General features: G+C 43.8%; 1 protein-coding gene across 1 annotated transcript in view; it reads left to right on the forward strand.

Annotated features, from left to right (window-relative positions):
- Positions 1 to 219: 219 nt before the first annotated feature.
- LOC143995778 (uncharacterized) overlaps positions 220 to 26,109 on the forward strand; it is a 31,780-nt gene continuing 5,890 nt past the window's right edge. Inside the window, exons 1-3 of the mRNA XM_077490491.1 lie at positions 220 to 477; positions 7,160 to 10,012; positions 24,764 to 24,837. Of these exons, the coding sequence (XP_077346617.1) occupies positions 420 to 477; positions 7,160 to 10,012; positions 24,764 to 24,837 (2,985 nt within the window). The 5' untranslated portion in view covers positions 220 to 419. The remainder of the gene's footprint in view (positions 478 to 7,159; positions 10,013 to 24,763; positions 24,838 to 26,109) is intronic.

Below are 26,109 nucleotides of genomic sequence, written 5' to 3' on the forward strand. Positions count from 1 at the left end.
TCCTGTTGGCGTCTGGTAAGGGGATTAAATAATCATGGAATAAAGATCATGCGATTCATTTAAAATTGTAAATGTTACAATATTGGCAGCACTGTTGGAGAATTCTGAGAATGCCATTGATGGATGGCTGCACCTAATGACATTTTTGACCAACCCTATCATTCCAAAACTGATATAAAATGACTACTGAGTGATCTTTACAATGCAGGGTGTCCATGTTAAGTATCATATTCTCCCTTAGCTACTAGTTAATGTTTGCCTCTGTGTTTATAAACGTCGAGCTGTAAACTTTATAGAATTCCAGAGAGGCACAAAATATCTATGTACAAATGAAGAGGTGAGGCCGTTCCGTGAACACTGGACAGAAGAGAAGACGGGCCGTGGAGATAGGATCCTTTAATGCAGGAGACCCTCCAGACATGGACCACCATAAGGGGTGCCTCTACTGGACAACCTTCATCCTCCTGATGGCATCTGGTAAGGGGATTAAATACTCAGGGAGTAAAAGGTCATGTGCTTCATTGAAAATTGTACATATTACAATATTGGCAGCTCTGTGAGGATATTTTGGGGATACCATAAGCGTAGGGTGCAACTAAAATTTTAAATTTATGGAAAGTGGAGAGTAAACTTGATTTTTACCTACAGGTAAGCCTATAATAAGGCAAACGTCCAGGTACAGTCAGGGCTGGACTGGGACAGAAATGTGGCCGTGGACTTCATCCAGACCGGCCCACTTACATTTTGAGTGTCCCATCAGCACCCCCTTATATCAGATTCCCATCAGCAGCCCCTTACATCAGAGTGTCCCATCAGCAGCCCCTTACATCAGATTCCCATCAGCAGCCCTTTACATCAGATTCCCATCAGCACCCCCTTACATCAGAGTCCCATCAGCATCCCCCTTACATCAGAGTCCCATCAGCATCCCCCTTACATCAGAGTCCCATCAGCAGCCCCTTACATCAGAGTGTCCCATCAGCACCCCCTTACATCAGAGTCCCGTCAGCAGCCCCTTACATCAGAGTGTCCCATCAGCAACCCCTTACATCAGATTCCCATCAGCAGCCCCCTTACATCAGAGTGTCCCATCAGCAACCCCCTTACATCAGAGTGTCCCATCAGCAACCCCTTACATCAGATTCCCATCAGCAGCCCCCTTACATCAGAGTGTCCCATCACCAGCCCCCTTACATCAGAGTGTCCCATCAGCAGCCCCTTACATCAGATTCCCATCAGCAGCCCCTTACATCAGATTCCCATCAGCAGCCCTTTACATCAGATTCCCATCAGCAGCCCCCTTACATCAGAGTGTCCCATCAGCATCCCCCTTACATCAGAGTCCCATCAGCACCCCCTTACATCAGAGTCCCATCAGCATCCCCCTTACATCAGAGTCCCATCAGCAGCCCCTTACATCAGAGTGTCCCATCAGCACCCCCTTACATCAGATTCCCATCAGCACCCCCTTACATCAGATTCCCATCAGCAGCCCCCTTACATCAGAGTGTCCCATCACCAGCCCCCTTACATCAGAGTGTCCCAACAGCACCCCCTTACATCAGAGTCCCATCAGCACCCCCTTACATCAGAGTCCCATCAGCAGCCCCTTACACCAGAGTCCCATCAGCAGCCCCCTTACATCAGATTCCCATCAACACCCCCTTACATCAGATTCCCATCAGCAGCCCCCTTACATCAGAGTCCCATCAGCAGCCCCCTTACATCAGAGTCCCATCAGCACCCCCTTACATCAGAGTGCCCCCCCCCACGTGTACTCACAGTGCTGAAGGCAGCTTCTCTTCTTCCTCTCCCCAGTCATGTGATAACAAGTGATAGGGGAGAGAGGAAGGAAAGTCTGCCGGCTGTCTATCTTCCCTTGCAGGCTGGATGGAGCAGAAAGCCTAATGCTTTTTCCAGCACATGACGGAAGCTGCTCCTCCTGACAGGAGTGAAATCGCGATCACTCACTGTCAGAGAGGAGCAGCTCCAGGACTGCACCTGACCGGCCCACTGAGCCATCGGCCCACCGGGAATCTCCCGGTGGTCCTGATGGCCAGTACATGCCTGGGTACAGTAAATATCTCCTAGACCTGTGCCGTTTAGGAGACATTTACTTTAGAAGCAGCCAATGGCATCACCGGCACATTCGCATTGGGCTCAGTGCCGCGGCCTTGACTCCCGCCTGCATGCACGGGGGTGACATCATCGCGGCTCAGTCATTCATACAACCAAAGCCTGCCAACCCAGTAGAAAGATTGGGTAAAGATGGAAGCACTTACAGCAGTGAGGGCTTCCTTTTCAGGTAAGTCTGTCGTAACCTGCTAGTGGGCGGAGCCTACTAGCAGATTAGGACCTATACCAATTTTCTTATTTATTTTTTTGGTGTGGTTTACTACCGCTTAAACCACTTGCCATCCTGGCAAGAAAATTACTTTTGCAAATTTTTTTGCTAGAAAAATACTTAGAACCCCCAAACATTATATATATATATATTATTATTATTATTATTCAGGATTTATATAGCGCCAACAGTTTGCGCAGCGCTTTACAATATGAGGGCAGACAGTACACTTACAATACAAATCAATACAGGAGGGATCAGAGGGCCCTGCTCGTTAGAGCTTACAATCTAGAAATATATATATATATATATATATATATATATATATATATATATTTTTTTTTTTTTTTTTTTTTTTTTGCTAGAAAATTACTTAGAACCAGCCAAACAGTCCAGTTGCTCATCTGGCAGCATGCTGACCCATCTGCCGGCTCACACGCTGTCCTGCTAACTGATTCACCGGCTCACACGCCGGCCAACTGATCCATCCGTCTTCCTATCACTAATTTCCCGGGGGGGGGGGGGGAGGGGGGCAATTTCCCCATTGCCCCATCCGATCTGCCCCTGCCTCTACTACAGCGATCTCCATTTCCTTCTGGGTCCCATGCCAAGCGGCTGCCCCCTGCTGCATTGTGAAATCGGTACACGCGCCATTCAGAAAACACTTTACATTTTTTCAATGATTGCAAATTGTTCTTTAATTGGAGATTATGATATAACCCTCCTTGTCCAATCAGAGAACTCTTTACATACACTATTTTACCAAAAGTATTGGGACGCCTGCCTTTACACACAGAAGAACTTTAATGCCCCCCCCCCCTGGTCTTAGTCCGTTGGGTTCAATATTGAGTGGGCTCACCCTTTGCAGCTATAACAGCTTCAACTCTTCTGGGAAGGCTGTCCACAAGGTTTAGGAGATGTGTCTATGGGAATGTTTGACCATTCTTCCAGAAGAGCATTTTGTGAGGTCAGGCACTGATGTTACACGAGAAGGCGTGGCTCGCAGTCTCCGCTCAAATTCACCCCAAAGGTGTTCTATCGGGTTTGAGGTCAGGACTCTGTTCAGGCCAGTCAAGTTCCTCCACCCCCAAAGTACTCGCTCATCCATGTCTTTATGGACCTTGCTTTGGTGTTATCGCTCTCACTCTCTCATGCAGGTCAACAGTGTCCTCCGCCCCTCTCTGCCAATCCCTCTATTAAGCTTGCGCTCACCCAACAAATTCAATTCAAAATACTAACAACAACTTACAAAGCCATCCACAAATCTGCCCCCAGCTACATCACTGACCTAGTCTCAAAATACCAACCTAATCATAGTTACATAGTAGGTGAGGTGCCAAGACATTCATCCTGTAAAGGTATTCAGAGTTTAACAAAAAAAAAAAGAAAAGAAATAAGAAAAGAAAAACACACTTTTCAAAGTGCCCGCCAATGTAAACAGTGTTGAAATCCCACATGTGAGGTACAGCCGCCATCATTAGAGCGAGAGCGATAATTCTAGTGCTAAACTCTACACAGGTACTATTAAATTTTTTTAAAACATTGCCTATGGAGATTTTTAAGTACCGTCGTTTATTGCCATTCCACGAGTGTGTGCAATTTTAACCGCTAGCCGACCATCCCCCGCAGATGTACTGCGGCGGCATGGCTCGGCTGCGCGAATCGCCGTTATGCTACGTCGGTAGCATAAACGGCCACTGGGGGGGGGGGCAGCGTGCGCCCCCCCCCCCCCCGCTCGCTCCTCGAGCTGATGCGAGTGCCCGGCGGTCTCGATCACCGATGGGCTCCCGCGATCGCTCGGGGCACACAGAGAACCGGCGGCTGTGTGTGTTAAACACACAGTTTCCGGTTCTCTGAGCAGTGAACTGCCAGATGGTCTGTCCATACAGAGTATGAACAGCGATCTGTTTGTTTCCCCACACAGTCCCCTCCCCCCTTCAGTTAGAACACAAACTAGGATACATATTAACCCCTCCCCTGCATCCTAGTTTTAACCTCTTCACTGGCAGTGACATTTTTACAGTAATCAATGCAATTTGAATCACACTGATTGCTGTATAAATTACAATGGTCCCAAAAATGCATGTGATTGGAGCAGAGATCAGTGTTCACTAAATGAAATCCCAGCCCCCAACAGTTAGTAACACACCCCTAGGACACACTTAACCCCTACACTGCCACCCACTGGTTAACCCCTTCACTTCCAGTGTCATTTACACAGGAATCACTGCATTTATATAGCACTGATTGCTATATAAGTGACAATGGTCCCAAAAATGTCCGATGTGTCCGCCACAATGTCGCAGCCATGATAGAAATCGCTGATCGCCACCATTATTAGTAAAAAAACAAAAATAAAATATTAATAAAAATGCCATAAATCTATCCCCTATTTGTAGACGCTATGACTTTTGCGCAAAACCAATCTATATATACGCTTATTGCGATTTTTTTTTTTACCAAAAATATGTAGAAGAATACGTATCGGCCTAAACTGAGGAAATAATGTTTTTTTTATATATTTTTTGGGAGGATATTTATTATAGCAAAAAGTAAAAAATATAGATTTTTTTCCAAAATTTACGCTCTTTTATTGTTTATAGCGCAAAAAATAAAAAAAACGCAGAGGTGATCAAATACCACCAAAAGAAAGCTCTATTTGTGAGGGGGAGAAAAAAAGGACGTCAATTTTGTTTGGGAGCCACGTCGCACGACCACGCAAATTGTCAGTTAAAGCGGCGCAGTGCCGAATGTGGTCTGGTCTTTGGCCAGCCAAATGGTCCGGGGCTTAAGCGGTTAAAGCACGACATGTTAGGTGTCTATTTACTCGGCATAACATCATCTTTACCATTATACTATTATACCAAAAAAATTGGTATACACTTAAATGTTTTTTATTCAGTTAAGTGTATTTTTTTCCAAAAGAATTGCATTTGAAAGACTACTGCGCAAGTACAGTGGGGCATAAAATATTGCAATGACTGTATATATATCTATATGTTATATAGATATAGATATATATAGATATATATATAATGTTTGGGGGTTCTAAGCTAATTTTTAGCAAAAAATACTGATTTTAACTTGTAAACAACAAGTGTCAGAAATAGGCCTCGTCTTGAAGTGGTTAACTATATAATATATCCATAAAAAAATATACAATAACTCACAAAAGTAAGTACACCCCTCAGTCACATTTGTGTAAATCTTTTCTTCTATCTTTTCATGTGACAACACTGAAGAAATGACACTTGTCTACAATGTAAAGTAGTGAGTGTACAGCTTGTATAACAGTGTAAATTTCCTGTCCCCTCAAAATAACTCAACACACAGCCATTAATGTCTAAACCGCTGGCAACAAAAGTCAGTACACCCCTAACATGTCAAAAGTATTGGGACATCTGCCTTTACACGCAACATGAACGTTAATGGCATTCCAGTCTTATGCCGCGTACACACGACTGGACTTTACAGAAGACTAGGTCCGACGGAATCAGTCCGTCTGACAATCCGATCATGTGTGGGCTAATCTGATTGTTTTCCGTTAAAAAAAAAATCAGATGAACCGAGAAATAGAACATGTTTCAAATCTGTCCGATGGACTCAATTCCTAATGGTGAAAACCGTTCGTCTGTATGCTGGTCCGCCGGCTACTGGCTATTGAACTTCCTTTGTTAGTTTTGTCTTATGTCATCATGTTCAAAACGATCGGACTTTCGAATGGACTTAGTCAGTCCGAACTCCGCCAAATGTCCATCGGACCTAGTCTGCATGGAAAGTCCGGTCGTGTGTACGCGGCATTAGTCCGTAGGGTTCAATAATGAGTTGGCAAACACGTGGAATAAATTATAATAAATTGATATCCAGCACAAGATCAGTGTTGGAGTAAAAGTGATAGGAATACCTTTGCAGGATGAATGTCTTGGCAGTCACTCCACTGTAGTGTGTGAAGTGTAGGATAGAAAGAGGGGAAATACCAGTCATGTCTGCCTCCCAATTTGTATCCCCGGAGAGAGGTCCGGCAGGCTCCACCCCCAACGCTATGTGATGATGGGGACACACGCTGATCAAAAGGGGTGCGCTGGTTGTGGTCGGCCTCTCCCCCTCAGGTCCCATGCCATGCATCTGTCGCTGCCACCCCTGCAGGGGGAGAATCCAGCAATTGGTAGTCCGGATGTATTGATTGGTGTGGATGGGGCTTTTTTCCCCTGGCCCCTCTTACCAGTCGCCTCAAACATTCATCACTATGTCAAATCTATATTTTTTTAATATATTTTTTTGCTCTTTTAGATACATCAAACATGCATCTACCCCTGAGGAAGCGAACTACAGTCTTGCAGAAAGGCGTCGGGTCTCTTGATGCCTGTGCATACTGTATGAAAGTCATGCATGAATGTTAATTTTACTATGTGCAATCCTGTGTGCATCTTTGAATACATATTTTTTACTGCATTTACTCTTGTTACTTAGTGGCTAAACTGTGCTCACCTCTTCTAAAGTCCCAGGGTGACTTCTTGTATAGATTTGCTATTGTTAGGGATGGAGGTGCATCATTGGTGACATCAGACCTTTTCTTTTTGTTGTTATAGTGTATATTAAGAGACAAGAAGGTGGGGATGTTGACTCTAGTATATATTCTGTGGTGGGTCATATAAAAATATGATGGTCCCTATCAAACTGGCGCACCATGGAACCTTGGGGTCGATATCATCACCTTCTTGGCACTAAAGCGTATTCAACAAACTTAAAAAAAATAATAATAACTGGCCTTTTTTTCTATGTCGATGATAATGATTTGATTTATTAATTTTGCAGCCACTTATTCAACAACTCAGAGCCCACCTGCTGCAACATCGGCCATGGAAGTGGATACCATATCAACTGAAACCATACCCACCAATACAACTGAAACCATACCAACTGATACAACTGAAACCATACCCACCAATACAACTGAAACCATGCCAACCAATACAACTGAAAGCATACCAACCGATACAACTGAAACCATACCAACCGATACAACGGAAACCCTACCAATCAATACAACTGAAACCATACCTAACTCTACATTTGAAACCATACTTACTTCTACAACTAAAGCCACACTCATCTCTACAACTGACCCCACACTCATCTCTACAACTGACCCTGGACTCACTCCTGTTATTGACTTTATACCCATCTCTACAACTGCCCCCACACCCATCTCTACAACTGATCCCGGACTCACTCCTATAACTGACTTTACACCCATCTTTACAACTGACGACACAGCCACCTCTACAACTGACACCACACTCACTCCTGTAACTGACTTCATACCCATCTCTACAACTGACCCCACACCCATCTCTGCAACTGGCCCCACACTCACCCCTGATATTGACTTTACACCCATCTCTACAACTGCCCCTGGACTCACTCCAATAACTGACTTCACACCCATCTCTACAACTGACGACACAGCCATCTCTACAACTGACCCCACACCCATCTCTACAACTGACCCCACACCCATCTCTACAACTGACACCACACTCACTCCTGTAACTGACTTCACACCCATCTCTACAATTGACCCCACACCCATCTCTACAACTGACACCACACTCACTCCTGTAACTGACTTCACACCCATCTCTACAATTGACCCCACACCCATCTCTACAACTGATCGTTTGTATAGTTCTACAACTGATACCATAAGCTCTACAATTCAATTTATACCAACCTCTTCATCCATGCTCATACTAAACACAACCATACCCGCCAACACAACTGAAACCATATCAACCAATACAACTGAAACCATACCCGACCATACAACTGAAATCCTAGCAACCAATACAACTGAAGCCATAATCACCGACACAACTGAAACCCTGCCAACCAATACAACTGAAACCATACCAACCAATACAACTGAAACCATACCAACCGATACAACTGAAGCCATAACCACCGACACAACTGAAACCATACCAACCAATACAACTGAAACCATACCCGACCATACAACTGAAACCCTACCAACCAATACATCTGAAATCTTACCAACCAATACAACTGAAACCATACCCGACCATAGAACTGAAAGCATACCAACCAATACAACTGAAACCATAACCGCTAACACAACTGAAACCCTACCAACCAATACAACTGAAACCATACCCGACCATACAACTGAAAGCATACCAACCAATGCAACTGAAACCATAACCGCCAACACAACTGAAACCCTACCAACCAATACAACTGAAAGCATACCCGACCATACAACTGAAACCCTACCAACCAATACAACTGAAACCATACCCGACCATACGACTGAAACCCTACCAACCAATACAACTGAAACCATACCCGACCATACGTCTGAAATCCTACCAACCAATACAACTGAAACCATACCCGACCATACGACTGAAACCCTACCAACCAATACAACTGAAACCATACCCGACCATACGACTGAAACCCTACCAACCAATACAACTGAAACCATACCCGACCATACAACTGAAAGCATACACACCAGTACAGCAGAAGTCATATCTACCAAAACAGCAGAAACCATACATAACTCTACATTTGAAACCATACCTATTTCTACAACTGACCCCACACCCATCTCTACAACTGGCTCCGCACCCATCTCTACAACTGACCCCGCGCTCACCCCTGTAATTGACCCCATACCCATCTCTACAACTGACCCTTTATCCAGTTCTACAACTGATACATTAGCCAGCTCTACAATTAAATTTATACCAACCTCTTCATCCATGCTCATGCTAAACACAACCATACCCGCCAACACAACTGAAACCATACCAACCAATACAACTGAAGCTATAACCACCGACATAACTGAAACCATACCTGACCATACAACTGAAACCATACCAACCAATACAACTGAAACCATAACCGCCAACATATCTGAAACCATACCAACCAATACAACTGAAACCATAACCGCCAACACAACTGAAACCATACCAACCAATACAACTGAAAGCATACCCGACCATACAACTGAAAGCATACACACCAGTACGGCAGAAGCCATATCTATCAAAACAGCAGAAACCATACATAACTCTACATTTGAAACCATACCTATTTCTACAACTGACCCCGCACCCATCTCTACAACTGGCTCCGCACCCATCTCTACAACTGACCTCGCACTCACCCCTGTAATTGACCCCATACCCATCTCTACAACTGACCCTTTATCCAGTTCTACAACTGATACATTAGCCAGCTCTACAATTAAATTTATACCAACCTCTTCATCCATGCTCATGCTAAACACAACCATACCCGCCAACACAACTGAAGCTATAACCACCGACATAACTGAAACCATACCTGACCATACAACTGAAACCATACCAACCAATACAACTGAAACCATAACCGCCAACACAACTGAAACCATAACCGCCAACATATCTGAAACCCTACCAACCAATACAGCAGAAGCCATATCTACCAATACAGCAGAAACCATACCTAACTCTACATTTGAAACCATACCCACTTCTACAACTACTACTAGTCTCCCAACAAGCCCAGTACCAGACTCAACAACACCCATACCTATTGTGACCAGTACACCATCTACTACAACAGCAACTAATGCCTATACATCAGGTAAGTTTATTGACATTAATACATAACGCTGCCATCATCTTAAGAGTGAGCTCCTAACCGAGTGAAATGCAATAGTATGTTATGTCAGCCTATCATTGATTTGTAAAGGCCGCTGGCTGTGGCTGTATGCAGACTTCTATGACTCCCTTGCGCAATACTTTTTGTCTGCCACTAGATGTCCTCAGTCTTTTGTGTTGAATGACAGCCAGCATCATTTAACCCACTTCCTCTGAACCCCAGATGTCATAGACCCACCATGGGGTTCAGAATATTACTAGCATGCTTAAATATGTAAATTCTGTTTAGTGTAGCAGTATAGGCCACTCAGTGTCGGGACAAGGTCATTTAGAGCCCAGGGCAAACATGTGAAACTATGACCCCTTCCCCCAACATGTTGGGGCATTATGTGTCAGCAACTAATCTGCATGCTTATCCCCTAAGTACAACGTCCTTCTCCTCCCAGTACAAACCCCCCTCCTAAATCTTTGTCCTCCCATCTCCCCTCTCAGTTCAAATCATCTCTTTTCCCAAATCCCCCCCCCCCCATCCAAAAAAAAAATCACCTCTCCTAGCACAAAATCCTCTACCCCTCAAATGTCCCCTCCAAGCAAAAGTTAAGCTCTAGTATTATTATCAAATCTACTATATATTATGTCGGCTTAACCACCTCAGCCCTGGAAGGTTTTACCCCCTTAATGACCAGGCCATTTCTTGCAATAAGGCACTGCGTTACTTTAACTGACAATTGCGCGGCCCTGCGACGCTGTACCCAAACAAAATTGATGTCCTTTCCTGACACAAGCATGACAGCATACACGAATGGGATATGCTCCACCCCTCGCCCAATCAGGATTGGTTATACTATATATAAATGAGTCGCCTCCCCCCAGGCGGCATTCTCTTTTTGTTCCTCAAATGCTCAAATGGCTATAGCTGTGAAACAATTTTTTTTATTTATGCCCTCACCTTGCCGGATTCATCTGGCCAGCCATACAGGTTCAGCCTCTTTCCTGTGATGAAGCCCCTCCGTTTGGTTGTAAAACTTCCATACAAAGGAGACCCCCCCCCCCAGGCTCTGATACTGGGGGGGGGATACTGGTCTCTGGATGCAGGTAAAACAGTTCTGCCTTGTGGTTGGTTGGGACTGATCCAGTCTCTCCCCTCTGGTGAGTTGTGGCCCCACACACACTATTTGATTAATCTGGCTTTGGATATGTTTGGTTTCCCCTGCAAAATGCCAGTGTTTCATCAGATTAGGCGACCCGTCAGAATGTGAACGGAAGTGACGTTTTGGTCGCCGCCATCTTGCTACACCCCGCACTACTCTACAGTAAGGATATACTGAGAAGAGGGAAAGAGGACATCTTGTTACACCCACCGGAGTGTCAGAAACCATGAAACAGACTGAGACAGAAGTACAATCAAATCACACTTGTTTATTAATAATAAAAATAAAAAGGAAAATAGAAACAAGCATAGTCAAGCATAGCCAGAGTCCAGTAGCCAGATCGAGTAGTCAGCCAGTCCAAATTTCATAAACCAAATCGGGTAATCAGCCAGGCCAGAAGTCAGGGATCCAAGGAGAGCAACAGCAAGCAGGATAAGAAGCCAGGAGGGATGTCAACAAGCCAGTCTTGAAAAAAACAGCAGGAGATGGTTCCTTGTGATGTGACCAACGTGAAGGCAATGGAGAAATGAGCTGGAAGGCTTTAAATAGGCAGGCCAGACGAGCTGGCAATTAGCTGACAATTAGCCGACAGCTGAGTGGCCAGCCCAGAGGAGAAAGGGCTAAGCCAGCCCTGACACCGAGTTTTGCATTTTACACTTATTTTTAACAGTAAAGTGAGTTTATATAGTGAAGTACAGTGCTTAGAACTCCATCTGAATGTTTAGATGTTTCATTTTAAAGGTAGCGAACTTCTCTCAGATTAGCAAACCTCTGAGATGAGCAGGTTTGCCGCTCGTTTTATAATTCAACATCTAACAATCAATTTAAGGATAGAATCCTCTGCTCCCAGCAAAGATTAAAGCAGAGGTCCACCCTAAAGTGGAGCTTCCGCTCATTGGAACCCTCCCCCCCCCCTCCGGCGCCACAATTGGCACTTTTCAGGGGGGAGGGGGGTGCAGGTACCTGTATAGTACAGGTATCTGCACACACTTCCAGCGTAGATTCTGCAGAAGGTACGCCCCTTTCCACAGAATCTACGCCCCTTTCCGAAGGTCCCCCGCTGCCTTCTGGGAAACACATGGATCCCAGAGACAGGGGACCATCCTTATTGCGCAGCGCGACTCGCGCATGCGCAGTAGGGAACCGGGAAATGAAAATTTTTTTTTTTTTGTCTATTCCAAAGTCAATCAAGCAAGATTGGAAGCAGGAGAATTGACTTCAGTTCTAAATCAATCTAACAATATGTTGATTCAAACGCTTCAGCATGGCCCTCCCTTATAGGTTTTGGCGTGCCACATCCCCATCGTGTATGCTGTCATGCTTGTGTCAGGAAAACTGAAAATTGTATACTTACCTGATGGTAATTTTCCTTTCCTGATACATAAGCATGGCAGCATACAGGTCCCTCCCTTGTGGGTTTTGCATTTGAGTATACCGTATTTATCGGCGTATAACACGCACCCCAAGTTTAGGAGGGAATTTTAAGGAAAAAAACTTTTAGGAGGTAAGTTTAAGGGAAAAAAAAAACTTACATTTATATGCCCATCAGTGTCATCTGCAGCCTTGTCCACCATTGCAGCCTTATGCAGTCTTGTCCCCCATTGCAGCCTTATGCAGCCTTGTCCACCATTGCAGTCTTGTCCCCCATTGCAGCCTTATGCAGCCTTGTCCCCCATTGCAGCCGTGTCTATTTTATTTTTTAAAAATGCCGCCACCGAGATACATTGCTAGATGTGTATCTTGGCGGCGTGTGGTAGTTCTCGGCGGGCCTCCAGCCGCCTTCGGCTCTTCTCGGGCAGCTTTCGGCCGTTCTCGGAAGCTTTCGGCCGCCGAGAAGAGCCGAAGGCGTCCGAAAGCTGCCGAGAATGGCCGTAAGTCGCCTTGAAGAGCCGAGGCTCAGAATTTCGGGGGATCGGCGTATAACACTTACCCACGATTTTCCCATGCTTTTAAGGGGAAAAAAGTGCGTGTTATACACCGATAAATACGGTAGTTACGAGAATGCCGCCTAGGGGGGAGGCGACTCATTTATATATCTAGTATAACCAGTCCTGATTGGACGAGGGGAGGAGCCTATCCCATTCATGTATGCTGTCATGCTTATGTATTAGGAAAGGAAAATTACCATCAGGTAAGTATACAATTTTCCAATTTTTTTCCCCCACAAATAGAGCTTTCTTTTAGTGCTATTAATTTGATCACCTCTGCAGGTTTTTATTTTTTGCGCTATAAACAAAAAAAAAGACCAACAATTTTGAAAAAAAACAAACAAACATTTTTTACTTTCTGCTATAAAACATCCAATAAATGTAAAAGATCACATTTCTTCATCAATTTAGGCCGATATGTATTCTGCTACATGTTTTTGAGGAAACAAAAATCCCAGTAAGCGTAAATTGATCGGTTTGTGCAAAAGTTATTGCGTCTACAAACTATGGGATAGATTTATGAAATTATTATTTTTTATCAATTTTTAAAAAAAAATTTTGATCAGAGGTTTTTTTTTTTTCCTTTTAACTCGCCAAACACATGATTTTTTGGCTCGACGCGTTTCTTGGATGATACTTCACTTCTTCAGGATTCGGCAATTGGGGGTGATTAAAAAAAACAAGTTACTGTAAAACATCACGGAAAGAAAAAGAACATACAAAATCAATATACAAACAATTGAATGGAAATTGATTTTGTACGTTCTTTTTCTTTCAGTGATGTTTTACATTAACTTGTTTTTTTTTATCACCCTCAATTGCCGAATCCTGAAGAAGTGAAGTATCATCTAAGAAACGCGTTGAGCCAGAAAATCATCTGTTTGGCGAGTTAAAAGGAAAAAAAAAAACCTCTGATCAAAAAAATTGATAAAAAATTGATAAAAAATTGATAAAAAATTGATAAAAAATAATCATTTCATAAATCTATCCCATAGTTTGTAGACGCAATAACTTTTGCACAAACCAATCAATATACGCTTACTGGGATCTGTTTGGCAAGTTAAAAGGAAAAAAAAAAAAAAGAAGCTGAGTGGCTTAGTCCACTAATTGTTAAATATTTAAAAGAGAAGTATGGACTTTTTTTTCCTTCAGATTTATACTTGCAGCATCTGTCCCCCCCCCCCCATGCCAAGCTCTAACACTGAGAGCTGAGCGATCAAACACTGCTGATTGCTCAGTTCTCACAGCTCCCTGAGCAGAGAGCAGATGACTGTCAGCCACTAGCTCTCTGCTCTCCCCCCCGTGCGCTCACTGGATCGCTGGACTGGGATGTTCTACCGCCAAATGCCCCACAATGCACTGTGCGCTGCATAGCTGGTTAAGGAGCTTGCCACCGCATCCTCAACAGCGGATGAGTCATCAGCTGTCAACGGGCTTCCCCACTGACAGCTGAATGGAAAAAAAAACATCGTCGGCAGTAGAAAAAAATAGATTTTTTTTACACATAATTATTATTTTTATTATATGGGATTTAAATAGAGCCAACAGTTTGCTCAGTGCGTTACAATATAAAAGGAAATACAGTAGTACAGCAACAATACAATTCAATACAAAAGGGATAGGAGGGCCCTGATCGAGAGAGCTTACAATCTAAAGGGAACAGCAAAAAAAAAAAAAACATTTTATACAACCTCATTCAGACTCTGGGGCAAGGTTCAAACTAGTGCGAGTCGGGAATGTGCGCAAAAAAAAAAAAAATACGTTTTCATGACACACACGCGTAGAAATGCGCATCACTTTAGCAGACTGCGGCGGAGCCATTAATTCTTGAAGTGGTTGTAAAGTCAGAAGGTACATTCTATGCATTTAAGATAAAAACCTTCTGTGTGCAGCTCCCCCCTAATACTTACCTGAGCCCCATCTCCATCCAGCGAAGTCCACGAGTGCCTCAAACGTCCGGGACTCCCCCTTGTGATTGGCTGAGAGACAGCAGCAGGTGGGGCCAAACCACAGCTCCGTGTCTGAATGGACACGGGGAGCTGTGGTTCGGCTCTGGTGCCCCCACAGGAGGGGCCAGGAGCTCCAACCAAGGACCCAAGAAGAGGCTGCTCTGTGCAAAACTATTACAGAGCAGGGCAAAGTAGAGAAAAGTCGTAATGACGAAACGCGTCAGGCCGTGACCTTACGGCGTCCGGAAAGGACGTCATTGATGCTGTGCATTCCAGGACCTAGAGAGTTGAAACCGGAAGGAGGAGGAGGTGCCAAACGCAGAGATCATCACGATCTCCACCGAAAAGCACACTCGGTCCTTTTAGCTTTTGGGGAAAGTGAATTGGCTTGTATTGGATTTTTATCGAGTTATTTAATAAGTGGTGAATTTTTGGCGGGTATCAAAGCACCAAGTATTTCAGTGTGGTACAATTTTGGGAAAGAGTCATGGGCTTCTTTTTCTTCTTTTTTGCACTTTTAGCCCTCGTTCACACCAATGCGATTCGTCATGCGATTTGACAGTTCAAAATTGCATGACAAGTCGCACTCTATTTTTGTCAATGAATTATAGAGAGGGAACCATTATGGAGAAGGGGAAACTCCATTTTTTTGTTGCCACCACCCCAAATATGTTATATATTTAGAGAAAATAAGTACCCCCACCCCCGGGGTACTGTGAGATTTTAAAGCGGACTTCCGACAAATATATATATTTTTTTTAAAGTCAGCAGCTACAAATACTGCAGCTGCTGACTTTTAACCACTTAAAGCGGGAGTCCGCCGTTTTTTTTTTTTTTAAAAAGCCAGCGGCTACAAATACTGCAGCTGCTGACTTTTAAAATAATGACACTTACCTGTCCAGCGCGCCCGCGATGTCGGCACCCGAAGCCGATCTCTCGATCGTCTCTCGGGTGCTGCCGCCGCCATCTTGGGTATGGGAATCAGGAAGGGGAGCCTTGCGGCTTTATTTCCCGGTTCCCTACTGCGCATGCGCGAGTCGCGCTGCGCAATAAGGACGGTCCCCCGCTGTCTGCTGGCAAACACACGGATCCCAGAGACAGGTGGAGGTTGTTCTCACCGATGACCTTTCTGCAGGAAGTCCTATCTAAAGGATGACCTTTTATTTTCTCTTTTACACCTCGGGAGGGGGAGGGGAGTTATTTCTGCAGTGTACAAAGAGGACACAACCATAAAAAGTATGTTTTAAACACAGCAGTAAAACTTTAAAGCTTAAAGAAAAAAATATATATATATATATATGAGCGCGTAACAAATTTTCACAAGTTAACCACTTCAGCCCCGGACCATTTTGCTGGCCAAAGACCAGACCACTTTTTGCGATTCGGCACTGCATCGCTTTAGCTGACAATTGCGCGGTCGTGCGACGTGGCTCCCAAACCAAATTGACGACCTTTTTTTCCCACAAATAGAGCTTTCTTTTGGTGGTATTTGATCACCCCTGCGGTTTTTTATTTTTTGTGCTATAAACAAAAATAGAGCGACATTTTTGAAAAAAACACATTATTTTTTACTTTTTTGTTATAATAAATATCCCCCAAAAATATATAAAAAAAAAAAAATTTTTCCCTCAGTTTAGGCCGATACGTATTCTTCTAGATATTTTTGATTAAAAAAAATCGCAATAAGCGATTATTGATCGGTTTGCGCAAAAGTTATAACGTTTACAAAATAGGGGATCGTTTTATGGCATTTTTATTAATATTTTTTTTTTACTAGTAATGGCGGCGATCAGCGATTTTTATTGTGACTGCGACATTATGGCGGACACATCGGACACTTTTGACACTATTTTTGGGACCATTGTCATTTATACAGCAGTCAGTGCTATACAAATGCAGTGATTCCTATGTAAATGACACTGGCAGTGACGGGGTTAACCAGTGGGTGGCAGTGTAGGGGTTAAGTGTTCCTAGGGGTGTGTTACTAACTGTGGGGGGCTGGGCTTTGTTTTAGTGAACACTGATCTCTGCTCCAATCACATGGAGCAGAGATCAGCGTCACTTGTTGCTAGGCAGAATGGGGAGATGCTGTTTACAACGGCATCTCCTCGTTCAGCTGCCCTGTGAGACGATCGTGGGTATCTCCGCGGCGATCGAGTCCACGGGACCCGCGACTGGACTCATGGGGGTCCCGACCGGCACGTGAGTGCGGCGCTGGCGGCGCGCTCACGATGGCAGGGCGGCATTTCAAATTGGACATACCTGTACACCAATACGCCTGCCCATGCCATTCTGCCGACGTACATCGGTGTGCGCTGGTCGGGAAGTGGTTAAGAAACCATTTAAGAGTTTTTCAGGAAAAGCCAACATGTTTGAGGGTACAAAAGGACCCCATCACTGGGGCTACCAACAGAACCTATTCATTATAAAATACAAGAAATACACTATATTGTCAAAAGTATTGGGGCGCCTGCCTTTACACGCACATGAACTTTAATGGCGTCTTAGTCCATAGAGTTCAGTATTGAGTTGGCCCGCCCTTCGAAGCTATATAACAGCTTCACCTCTTCTGGGAAGGCCGTCCACAAGGTTTAGGAGAACGTTTGACCATTCTTCCAGAAGAGCATTTGTGAGGTCAGGCACTGATGTTGGACGAGAAGTGTTCTATAAGGTTGAGGTGAAGGCCAGTCAAGTTCCTCCACCCCCAAACTCGCCTATCCATGTCTTTATGGACCTCGCTTTCTGCACTGGTCGAAACCATTTGGTGGACGGGGGATTAGGGTGTGGCATACCTCCCAACTTTTAGAGATGGGAATGAGGGACACCTATTAGCAAAATAATGTAGTCATAGGACACACCCCCTTAAAGGAGAATTATACAAACAAAAAAAGATTAATTAAACCTACAAGTGCTTTTTTTTTTTTTTAAACCACTACTATTTCATTATTTTGGCTTTGAAAATGTACAAATTAAGCAATTTAGAAATTGGATGAAAGGTTTAGCGCTGGGAAACACTTTTTGAAAGATAAAAAGTGCATTTTATATACAACTATAAAGATCAGACCAAAATGATGGACAAATGAGGAGGAAAGAGGGACAGAGGGACATTTCTCCAAATCAGGGACAGTCCCTCGACGTCAAGGACAGTTGGGAGCTATGGTGTGGGGGGAGGGGGGATTATGGTGTGGGGTTGTTTTTCAGGGGTTGGTCTTGGCCCCTTAGTTCCAGTGAAGGGAACTCTTAAGGCGTCAGTATACCAAGACATTTTATACAATTTCATCCTCCCAACTTTGTGGGAACAGTTTGGGGACGTCCCCTTCCTGTTCCAACATGACTGCGCACCAGTGCACAAAGCAAGGTCCATAAAGACATGGATGGACGAGTTTTGGGTGGAGGAACCTGACTGGCCTGCACAGAGTCCTGACCTCAACCCGATAGAACATCTTTGGGACGAATTAGAGCGGAGACTGCGAGCCAGACCTTCTTGTTCAACACCAACATCAGTGCCTGACCTCACAAATGTTCTTCTGGAAGAATGGTCAAACGTTCCCATAGACACCCTCCTAAACCTTGTGGACGACCTTCCCAGAAGAGGTGAAGCTGTTATAGCTGCAAATGGCGGGCCAACTCAATATTGAACCCTACGGACTAAGACTGGGAGGCCATTAAGGTTCAAGTTGCGGGTAAAGGCAAGTGTACCAATACTTTTGGCAATATAGTGTATATTGTGATATTTGTGGGGTTTCACCCAAGTGTGGTCCTTCCCAAGGAGTTTCGGGCTTGTTGGCTACTTTAATTTTAAAAGATAGTAAAAGCTCCAACAAAACAGTTGCCTTCATAGATTTCCACCAACACAAAGGACAAAAAGGACTCCAAGTCTCCTGGTCTCCTCTCGCTGGGTCACCGCTCGGACCTCAAGTCTCGGCCTTTTGGTTTTGTTCTGTAAGATCGTCCCTCAGCGTCACTGGCGCTCACGTGCAACTCTGCACCTCTCTCTCTATCTCTTCGCTCTCGGTTGTAGAACTCTGTTGGGAGATGAGTTGGACATCCCTGTTCTAGACACTCTACCCAAGTTTGGGTCCAGCTTCTCTCCATCCAGCTGCTGGTTTGGAGGATCCTAGGCAAGATAGCCCTGTACATAGGACAGAGCGGATTGGCACAATCAATGTTTAGTGGAAGGAGAGTAGACATGTGCAATTCGTTTAGTTACGAATTGTTTTCAATTTCTGAAATTACGAATTTTCAAATTTCCAAATTACGAATTTTAGGAATTTGGAAATTCGAAAAAATCTGAAAATCCAAAAATCAGAAAAAAAAAATCAGTAAGATTTGAAATAATAAATAACTATTAAATTATAGGTGTTGGAATTTCCTTTCAAATTTCCTTTCAATTTCTGAAATTACGAATTTTCAAATTTCCAAATTACGAATTTTAGGACTTCAGAAATTCGAAAATCTGAAAATCCGAAAATCTGAAAAAAAAATCAGTAACATTTGAAATAATAAATAACTATTAAATTATAGGTATTGGAATTTCCTTTGAAATTTCCTTTCAAATTCTGAAATTATAAATTTTCAAATTTCCAAATTCCGAATTTTAGTACTTCAGAAATTCGAAAATCTGAAAATCCAAAAATCTGAAAAAAAAAAAAAAAAATCTGTAAAATTTTAAATAATAACTAACTATTAAATTATAGGTATTGGAGTTTCCTTTCAAATTTGGCTGTTTGTGAACAAATACAGATTTATCCGAAGTTACGAATTATCTGAAATAACGAATGCCGCATCTAAACAAATGGAATGTAACGATCTAATAATAATAATAATAATAAAACCTTTTTATTATATTTATTATTAATTTGTTCCGTTCCATTTGTATAGATGCGGCATTCGTTATTTCGGAAAATGTGTAACTTCAGATAAATTTGTATTCGTTACGTTCACAAGAGCCAAATTTGAAAGGAAATTCCAATACCTATAATTTAATAATTAGTTATTTCAAATTATACTGATTTTACTTCTTTCTTTTCAGATTTTTCGCATTTTTGGAATATTTTGAATTTCTGAATTTTCAAATTCCGAAAATCCAAAAATTCAGAAATTCTGAAGTTTGTAAATTCGGAAATTTGAAAATGTAAAAAATTTGGAAATTTGAATTTGAAAATTCAGAAATTCGGAAGTTTGTAAAGTTGTAAATTCGGAAATTTGATAATTAGAAAATTTGGAAATTTTAAGATTTGTAAAGTCGGAAATTCGGAAGTTTGTAAATTTGTAAATTCGGAAATTTTAAAATGTGTAAATTTGGAAATGTGAAGATTTGAAAATTCTGAAATTCGGAAGTTTGTAAATTTGTAAATTCGGAAATTAGAAAATTAGAAAATTTGGAAATTTGAAGATTTGAAAATTTGGAAATTTGAAGATTTGAAAATTTGGAAATTTGAAGATTTGAAAATTTGGAAATTTGAAGATTTGAAAATTTGGAAATTTGAAGATTTGAAAATTTGGAAATTCAGAAATTTGAAAATCCAAATTTTTGAATTCCAAATTTCTGAAAATAGCAAATAAACGAATGAAACTAAAACAAAAATGTTTTTGTCAGTGCACATGTTTAAAGGAGAGGACTCCTGTGGCTGGATTCATTGGTGCCCCGGTAACCCTTAAACCCTTGCAGACAAGGGTTTAAGGGTTACCGGGTCACCCTTGCGGCCTCACGGAAGTGGGTTTATATCTCTGGGGCCAGAAATATTCCCCATTGTGTTTGTGCTGAGAGTGCCCTCCACAGTACACTTCCAGCACAGAGACCGAGCTGTCACAGAGAGCTTGGGGTCTCGTATTAATGATCGGGACCCATCATTCCCGACCAAGAGGCTCAGTTCCCGATCACCTGATCACTGTGATAGCCTCTGATTGGTTATCGCAGTGATCAGCCACTATACAACTCACCCCTGTGGGGTTTTTTTTCTCCTCTTGAATAGAGAAAAAGATGTACAATGTATTACATAGCTGGAGGAGAAAACTGGAAACAAAGAAAAATGTGTGTTAAAAAAAAAACTCAAAGGGCTCATTTACATTTGCTGCGACTTGAACACACATTAAAGCGCCTACCACGTCAACATGCCTTTATGATGTTTTTGATGCTTCAGTGATGCTTTTTGAAGATTTAATGAAGTTTGGCAAATGTCCCCTGTGTGTGTGTTCATTTTTTATGTCTTTTAAAGGGGTTCAGTAGAACCCCAGCTCAGTAGTACCCCCACTCAGTGGATCCCCAGCTCATTGGTACCCTCGTTCAGCAGATCCCCAGCTCATCAGTACCCCTATTCAGCAGATCTTCAGCTCATCAGTACCCCTATTCAGCAGATCTTCAGCTCATCAGTACCCCTATTCAGCAGATCTTCAGCTCATTGGTACCCTCGTTCAGCAGATCCCCAGCTCATTAGTACCCCTATTCAGCAGATCCCCCTGCTCATTGGTACCCTCGTTCAGCAAATCCCCAGCTCATCAGTACCCCTATTCAGCAGATCTTCAGCTCATCAGTACCCCTATTCAGCAGATCTTCAGCTCATTGGTACCCTCGTTCAGCAGATCCCCAGCTCATTAGTACCCCTATTCAGCAGATCCCCCTGCTCATTGGTACCCTCGTTCAGCAAATCCCCAGCTCATCAGTACCCCTATTCAGCAGATCTTCAGCTCATTGGTACCCTCGTTCAGCAGATCCCCAGCTCATTAGTATCCCTATTCAGCAGATCCCCCTGCTCATTGGTACCCTCGTTCAGCAGATCCCCAGCTCATTAGTACCCCTATTCAGCAGATCCCCCTACTCATTGGTACCCTTGTTCAGCAGATCCCTAGGTTATTATTACCCTCGTTCAGCAGATCCCCAGCTCATTAGTACCCCTATTCAGCAGATCCCCCTACTCATTGGTACCCTTGTTCAGCAGATCCCCAGCTCATCAGTACCCCTATTCAGCAGATCTTCAGCTCATCAGTACCCCTATTCAGCAGATCTTCAGCTCATCAGTACCCCTATTCAGCAGATCTTCAGCTCATTGGTAACCCTATTCAGCAGATCCCCCTGCTCATTGGTACCCTCGTTCAGCAAATCCCCAGCTCATCAGTACCCCTATTCAGCAGATCTTCAGCTCATCAGTACCCCTATTCAGCAGATCTTCAGCTCATTGGTACCCTCGTTCAGCAGATCCCCAGCTCATTAGTACCCCTATTCAGCAGATCCCCCTGCTCATTGGTACCCTCGTTCAGCAAATCCCCAGCTCATCAGTACCCCTATTCAGCAGATCTTCAGCTCATTGGTACCCTCGTTCAGCAGATCCCCAGCTCATTAGTATCCCTATTCAGCAGATCCCCCTGCTCATTGGTACCCTCGTTCAGCAGATCCCCAGCTCATTAGTACCCCTATTCAGCAGATCCCCCTACTCATTGGTACCCTTGTTCAGCAGATCCCTAGGTTATTATTACCCTCGTTCAGCAGATCCCCAGCTCATTAGTACCCCTATTCAGCAGATCCCCCTACTCATTGGTACCCTTGTTCAGCAGATCCCCAGCTCATCAGTACCCCTATTCAGCAGATCTTCAGCTCATCAGTACCCCTATTCAGCAGATCTTCAGCTCATCAGTACCCCTATTCAGCAGATCTTCAGCTCATTGGTAACCCTATTCAGCAGATCCCCCTGCTCATTGGTACCCTCGTTCAGCAAATCCCCAGCTCATCAGTACCCCTATTCAGCAGATCTTCAGCTCATCAGTACCCCTATTCAGCAGATCTTCAGCTCATTGGTACCCTCGTTCAGCAGATCCCCAGCTCATTAGTACCCCTATTCAGCAGATCCCCCTGCTCATTGGTACCCTCGTTCAGCAAATCCCCAGCTCATCAGTACCCCTATTCAGCAGATCTTCAGCTCATTGGTACCCTCGTTCAGCAGATCCCCAGCTCATTAGTATCCCTATTCAGCAGATCCCCCTGCTCATTGGTACCCTCGTTCAGCAGATCCCCAGCTCATTAGTACCCCTATTCAGCAGATCCCCCTACTCATTGGTACCCTTGTTCAGCAGATCCCTAGGTTATTATTACCCTCGTTCAGCAGATCCCCAGCTCATTAGTACCCCTATTCAGCAGATCCCCCTACTCATTAGTACCCCTATTCAGCAGATCCCCCTACTCATTGGTACCCTTGTTCAGCAGATCCCTAGGTTATTATTACCCTCGTTCAGCAGATCCCCAGCTCATTAGTACCCCTGTTCAACAGATCTCCAGCTCATTGGTTCCCTGTTAAATTTCTCCCCCTCCCCCCCTTAACTTTGCCATTCTGTTACCATCCTCTGACCTTCATACGGCATTCATTCAAGAAGTGTGATTTCCAAATAATATTGCACATGTGCCTTGCTAATGGGACTGACTGTGATTACCCACAAGAGACTCAGTGGGTTCCCTGCAATTAGAACATTGCAATATACTCTTCTCTCTCTTTCCTCATATAAAGGGGGGGAAAAGAGCGTCAAAAGTGGGACTTTCAATGCGCAACAGGGCAGAGGATACACGCTACAAATTTTATAAAAACATCTTACAGATCTTTATTACATAATTAACCATTTCAGCCCCGGAAGATTTTACCCCCTTCCTGACCAGAGCACTTTTTACAATTCAGCACTGCGTCGCTTTAAATGACAATTGCGGGGTCATGCGACATGGCTCCCAAACAAAATTGACGTCCTTTTTTTTCCCACAAATAAAGCTTTCTCTTGGTGGTATTTGATCACCTCTACGGTTTTTATTTTTTGCGCTATAAATAAAAAAAAAGCCAACATTTTAAAAAAAATCTATATTTTTTCCATAATAAGTATCCTCAATTAAAAAAAAAAAAAAAAAAAAAAACACATTTCAGTTTAGTCCGATATATATTCTTCTTTGGTAAAAAATTGCAATAACCGTATTTTGATAAATTTTGCGCAAACCAAACTATGGGAAAGATTTATGTCTTTTTTAATTTTTTTTACTAGTAATGATCTGCGTTGATCTGCAGTATGGACACATCGGACACTTTTGACACATTTTTGGGACCATTAACATTTATACAGCGATCAATGCTATAAAAATGCACTGATTACTGTGTAAATGTCACTGGTAGGGAAGGGGTTAACACTAGGGGGCAATCAAGGGGTTAATTGTGTGTTCCCTCAGTGTGCTCTAACTGTATGGGGATAGGACTGAGTAGGAGAGGAGACATTTTGCTGTTCCTACATAGTAGGAACAAACAACATGTCTCCTTCCATCTGACAGCACAGGGATTTGTGTGTTTTACACACACAAATCCGTGTCTTGGCGCCTATGCAGCGGGCACGTGCCCCTCCGGCGGCTCTTAAAGGAACCCTGTAACTGTACGGGGTTTTGCGCAGGAGAGCCATTGTGGCCCGTATAGGTACGTGAGCCGGTAGGGAACCGGTTAAAACATAATAAAAGTCACACGGTAGTGAGACCGCCACAAATGTTTTGATAACTTGGTGCAAGATTCTAGTTCCCAAAATGGTGTAATGGATTGACGCGTTTCATCGCAACACTTGCTTCTTCAGGATCCACCCCTGTGTGTGGGGCTTTATAAAACATTTTATACATTTTTTATGTGTTTTAATTTTTTGAATGTTACTTTCTGGAAAAAAAGAAAGCACATGCATATGGAAATTTTATGTCTTACAGCATTTTCTGTCCTTCGAGTCAACTTGCGGAGCACTTCGCCCATAGACGCCATAATTCAACGTCTTGTGGAAAAGGTAATATGCCCTGTTGCTACAGAAACCAGTAATATATGGAGCACCTTCCTCGTATGGAGCAGGCTGCTAGGCAAATTTTAGTTTAGCTCCCCTGTACTCAGTGGAGCCGGGGTTGATTGCTTAGGGCTGCTCAGTGTTTCACAGGCTGCTGTTCTGTTACTTCCCCTTGTCTTCTAGAGACTTCTAGAGGTCTAGTGGGAGGGGAAGCATAACAGGCAACCTGAATATTTATGGAACTCCAGTCAATCCCTGGGTAGGTGTTCCCAGAAGGTGGAGAAAATTTACTAATAGTCCAAGGAGTGAGCAGCAGTGCAGTGTTCCTGGGTCCAGTAATGCAGGAGGAGACCCCTGTACAGGGACTCTACCAATGGGGTAGGAATGACCCATGATCTCTATGTGTGCCACTCAGGCTCGATTAATGTGGGGTGTGAGTTCCTCAGCATCAGATGCTGGGAGTGCTGGCTGGGGATGGAGCCCATCCTGGCCCCTACAAAGGCTCAAGAAAGAAGCCAAGCCGCCCCCCCTGGGCTTAGCCATCGGCATAGCACCATAACTAATCTCCAGGGGGGATACAAAAAAGTGGCCTTATGCGATTCGCATAGCCAGTACCCCAAGGGATATTTGAGATATACCAAGCCGTGAAACAGTGTAATATCAATACATTTATTATCGTATTTATCGGCGTATAACACGCGCTGGCGTATAACACGCACCCCAAGTTCAGGAGGGAAGTTTAAGGAAAAAAACTTTTAGGAGGCAAGTTTAAGGGAAAAAAAACCTTACATTTTAAATGCCCATCAATGTAGCCTTGCACTGTCCCCCAGCAGCCTTGCACTGTCCCCCAGCAGCCTTGCACTGTCCCCCCTGCAGCCTTTCCCAAAATTGCAGCATGGTTAGTTTTAAATTTATGGCCACCGCCTCCGAGATCTTCGGCTCCTCCTGCCGCCGCCTCCGAGATCTTCGGCTCCTCCTGCCGCCGCCTCCGAGATCTTCGGCTCCTCCCGCCGCCGAGATCTTCGGCTCCTCTTGCCGCCGAGATCTTCGGCTCCTCCCGTCGCCAAAATCTTCGGCTCCTCCCCCCGCCGCCGACATAGACTGAGTCGCTCCATCTATGCAAGGAGATTTTTAGATAATTGTTCATCTAAGCACATGTTATTATTAAATCGGCACATGACTTCGTGAAGACATTGAGGTCCCAGCTAGGCTTATCTGGAGATCCATTGTCCTGGGATCAAGCTGGGTCAGGAGGAAATCGGTGAGTCTACATCTCCC

The sequence above is a fragment of the Lithobates pipiens genome, unplaced genomic scaffold (assembly GCF_037356315.1).
Source record: "Lithobates pipiens isolate NorthernLeopardFrog02 unplaced genomic scaffold, aLitPip1_a1.2 Scaffold_19, whole genome shotgun sequence".
NCBI classification, from domain to species: Eukaryota; Metazoa; Chordata; class Amphibia; order Anura; family Ranidae; genus Lithobates; species Lithobates pipiens.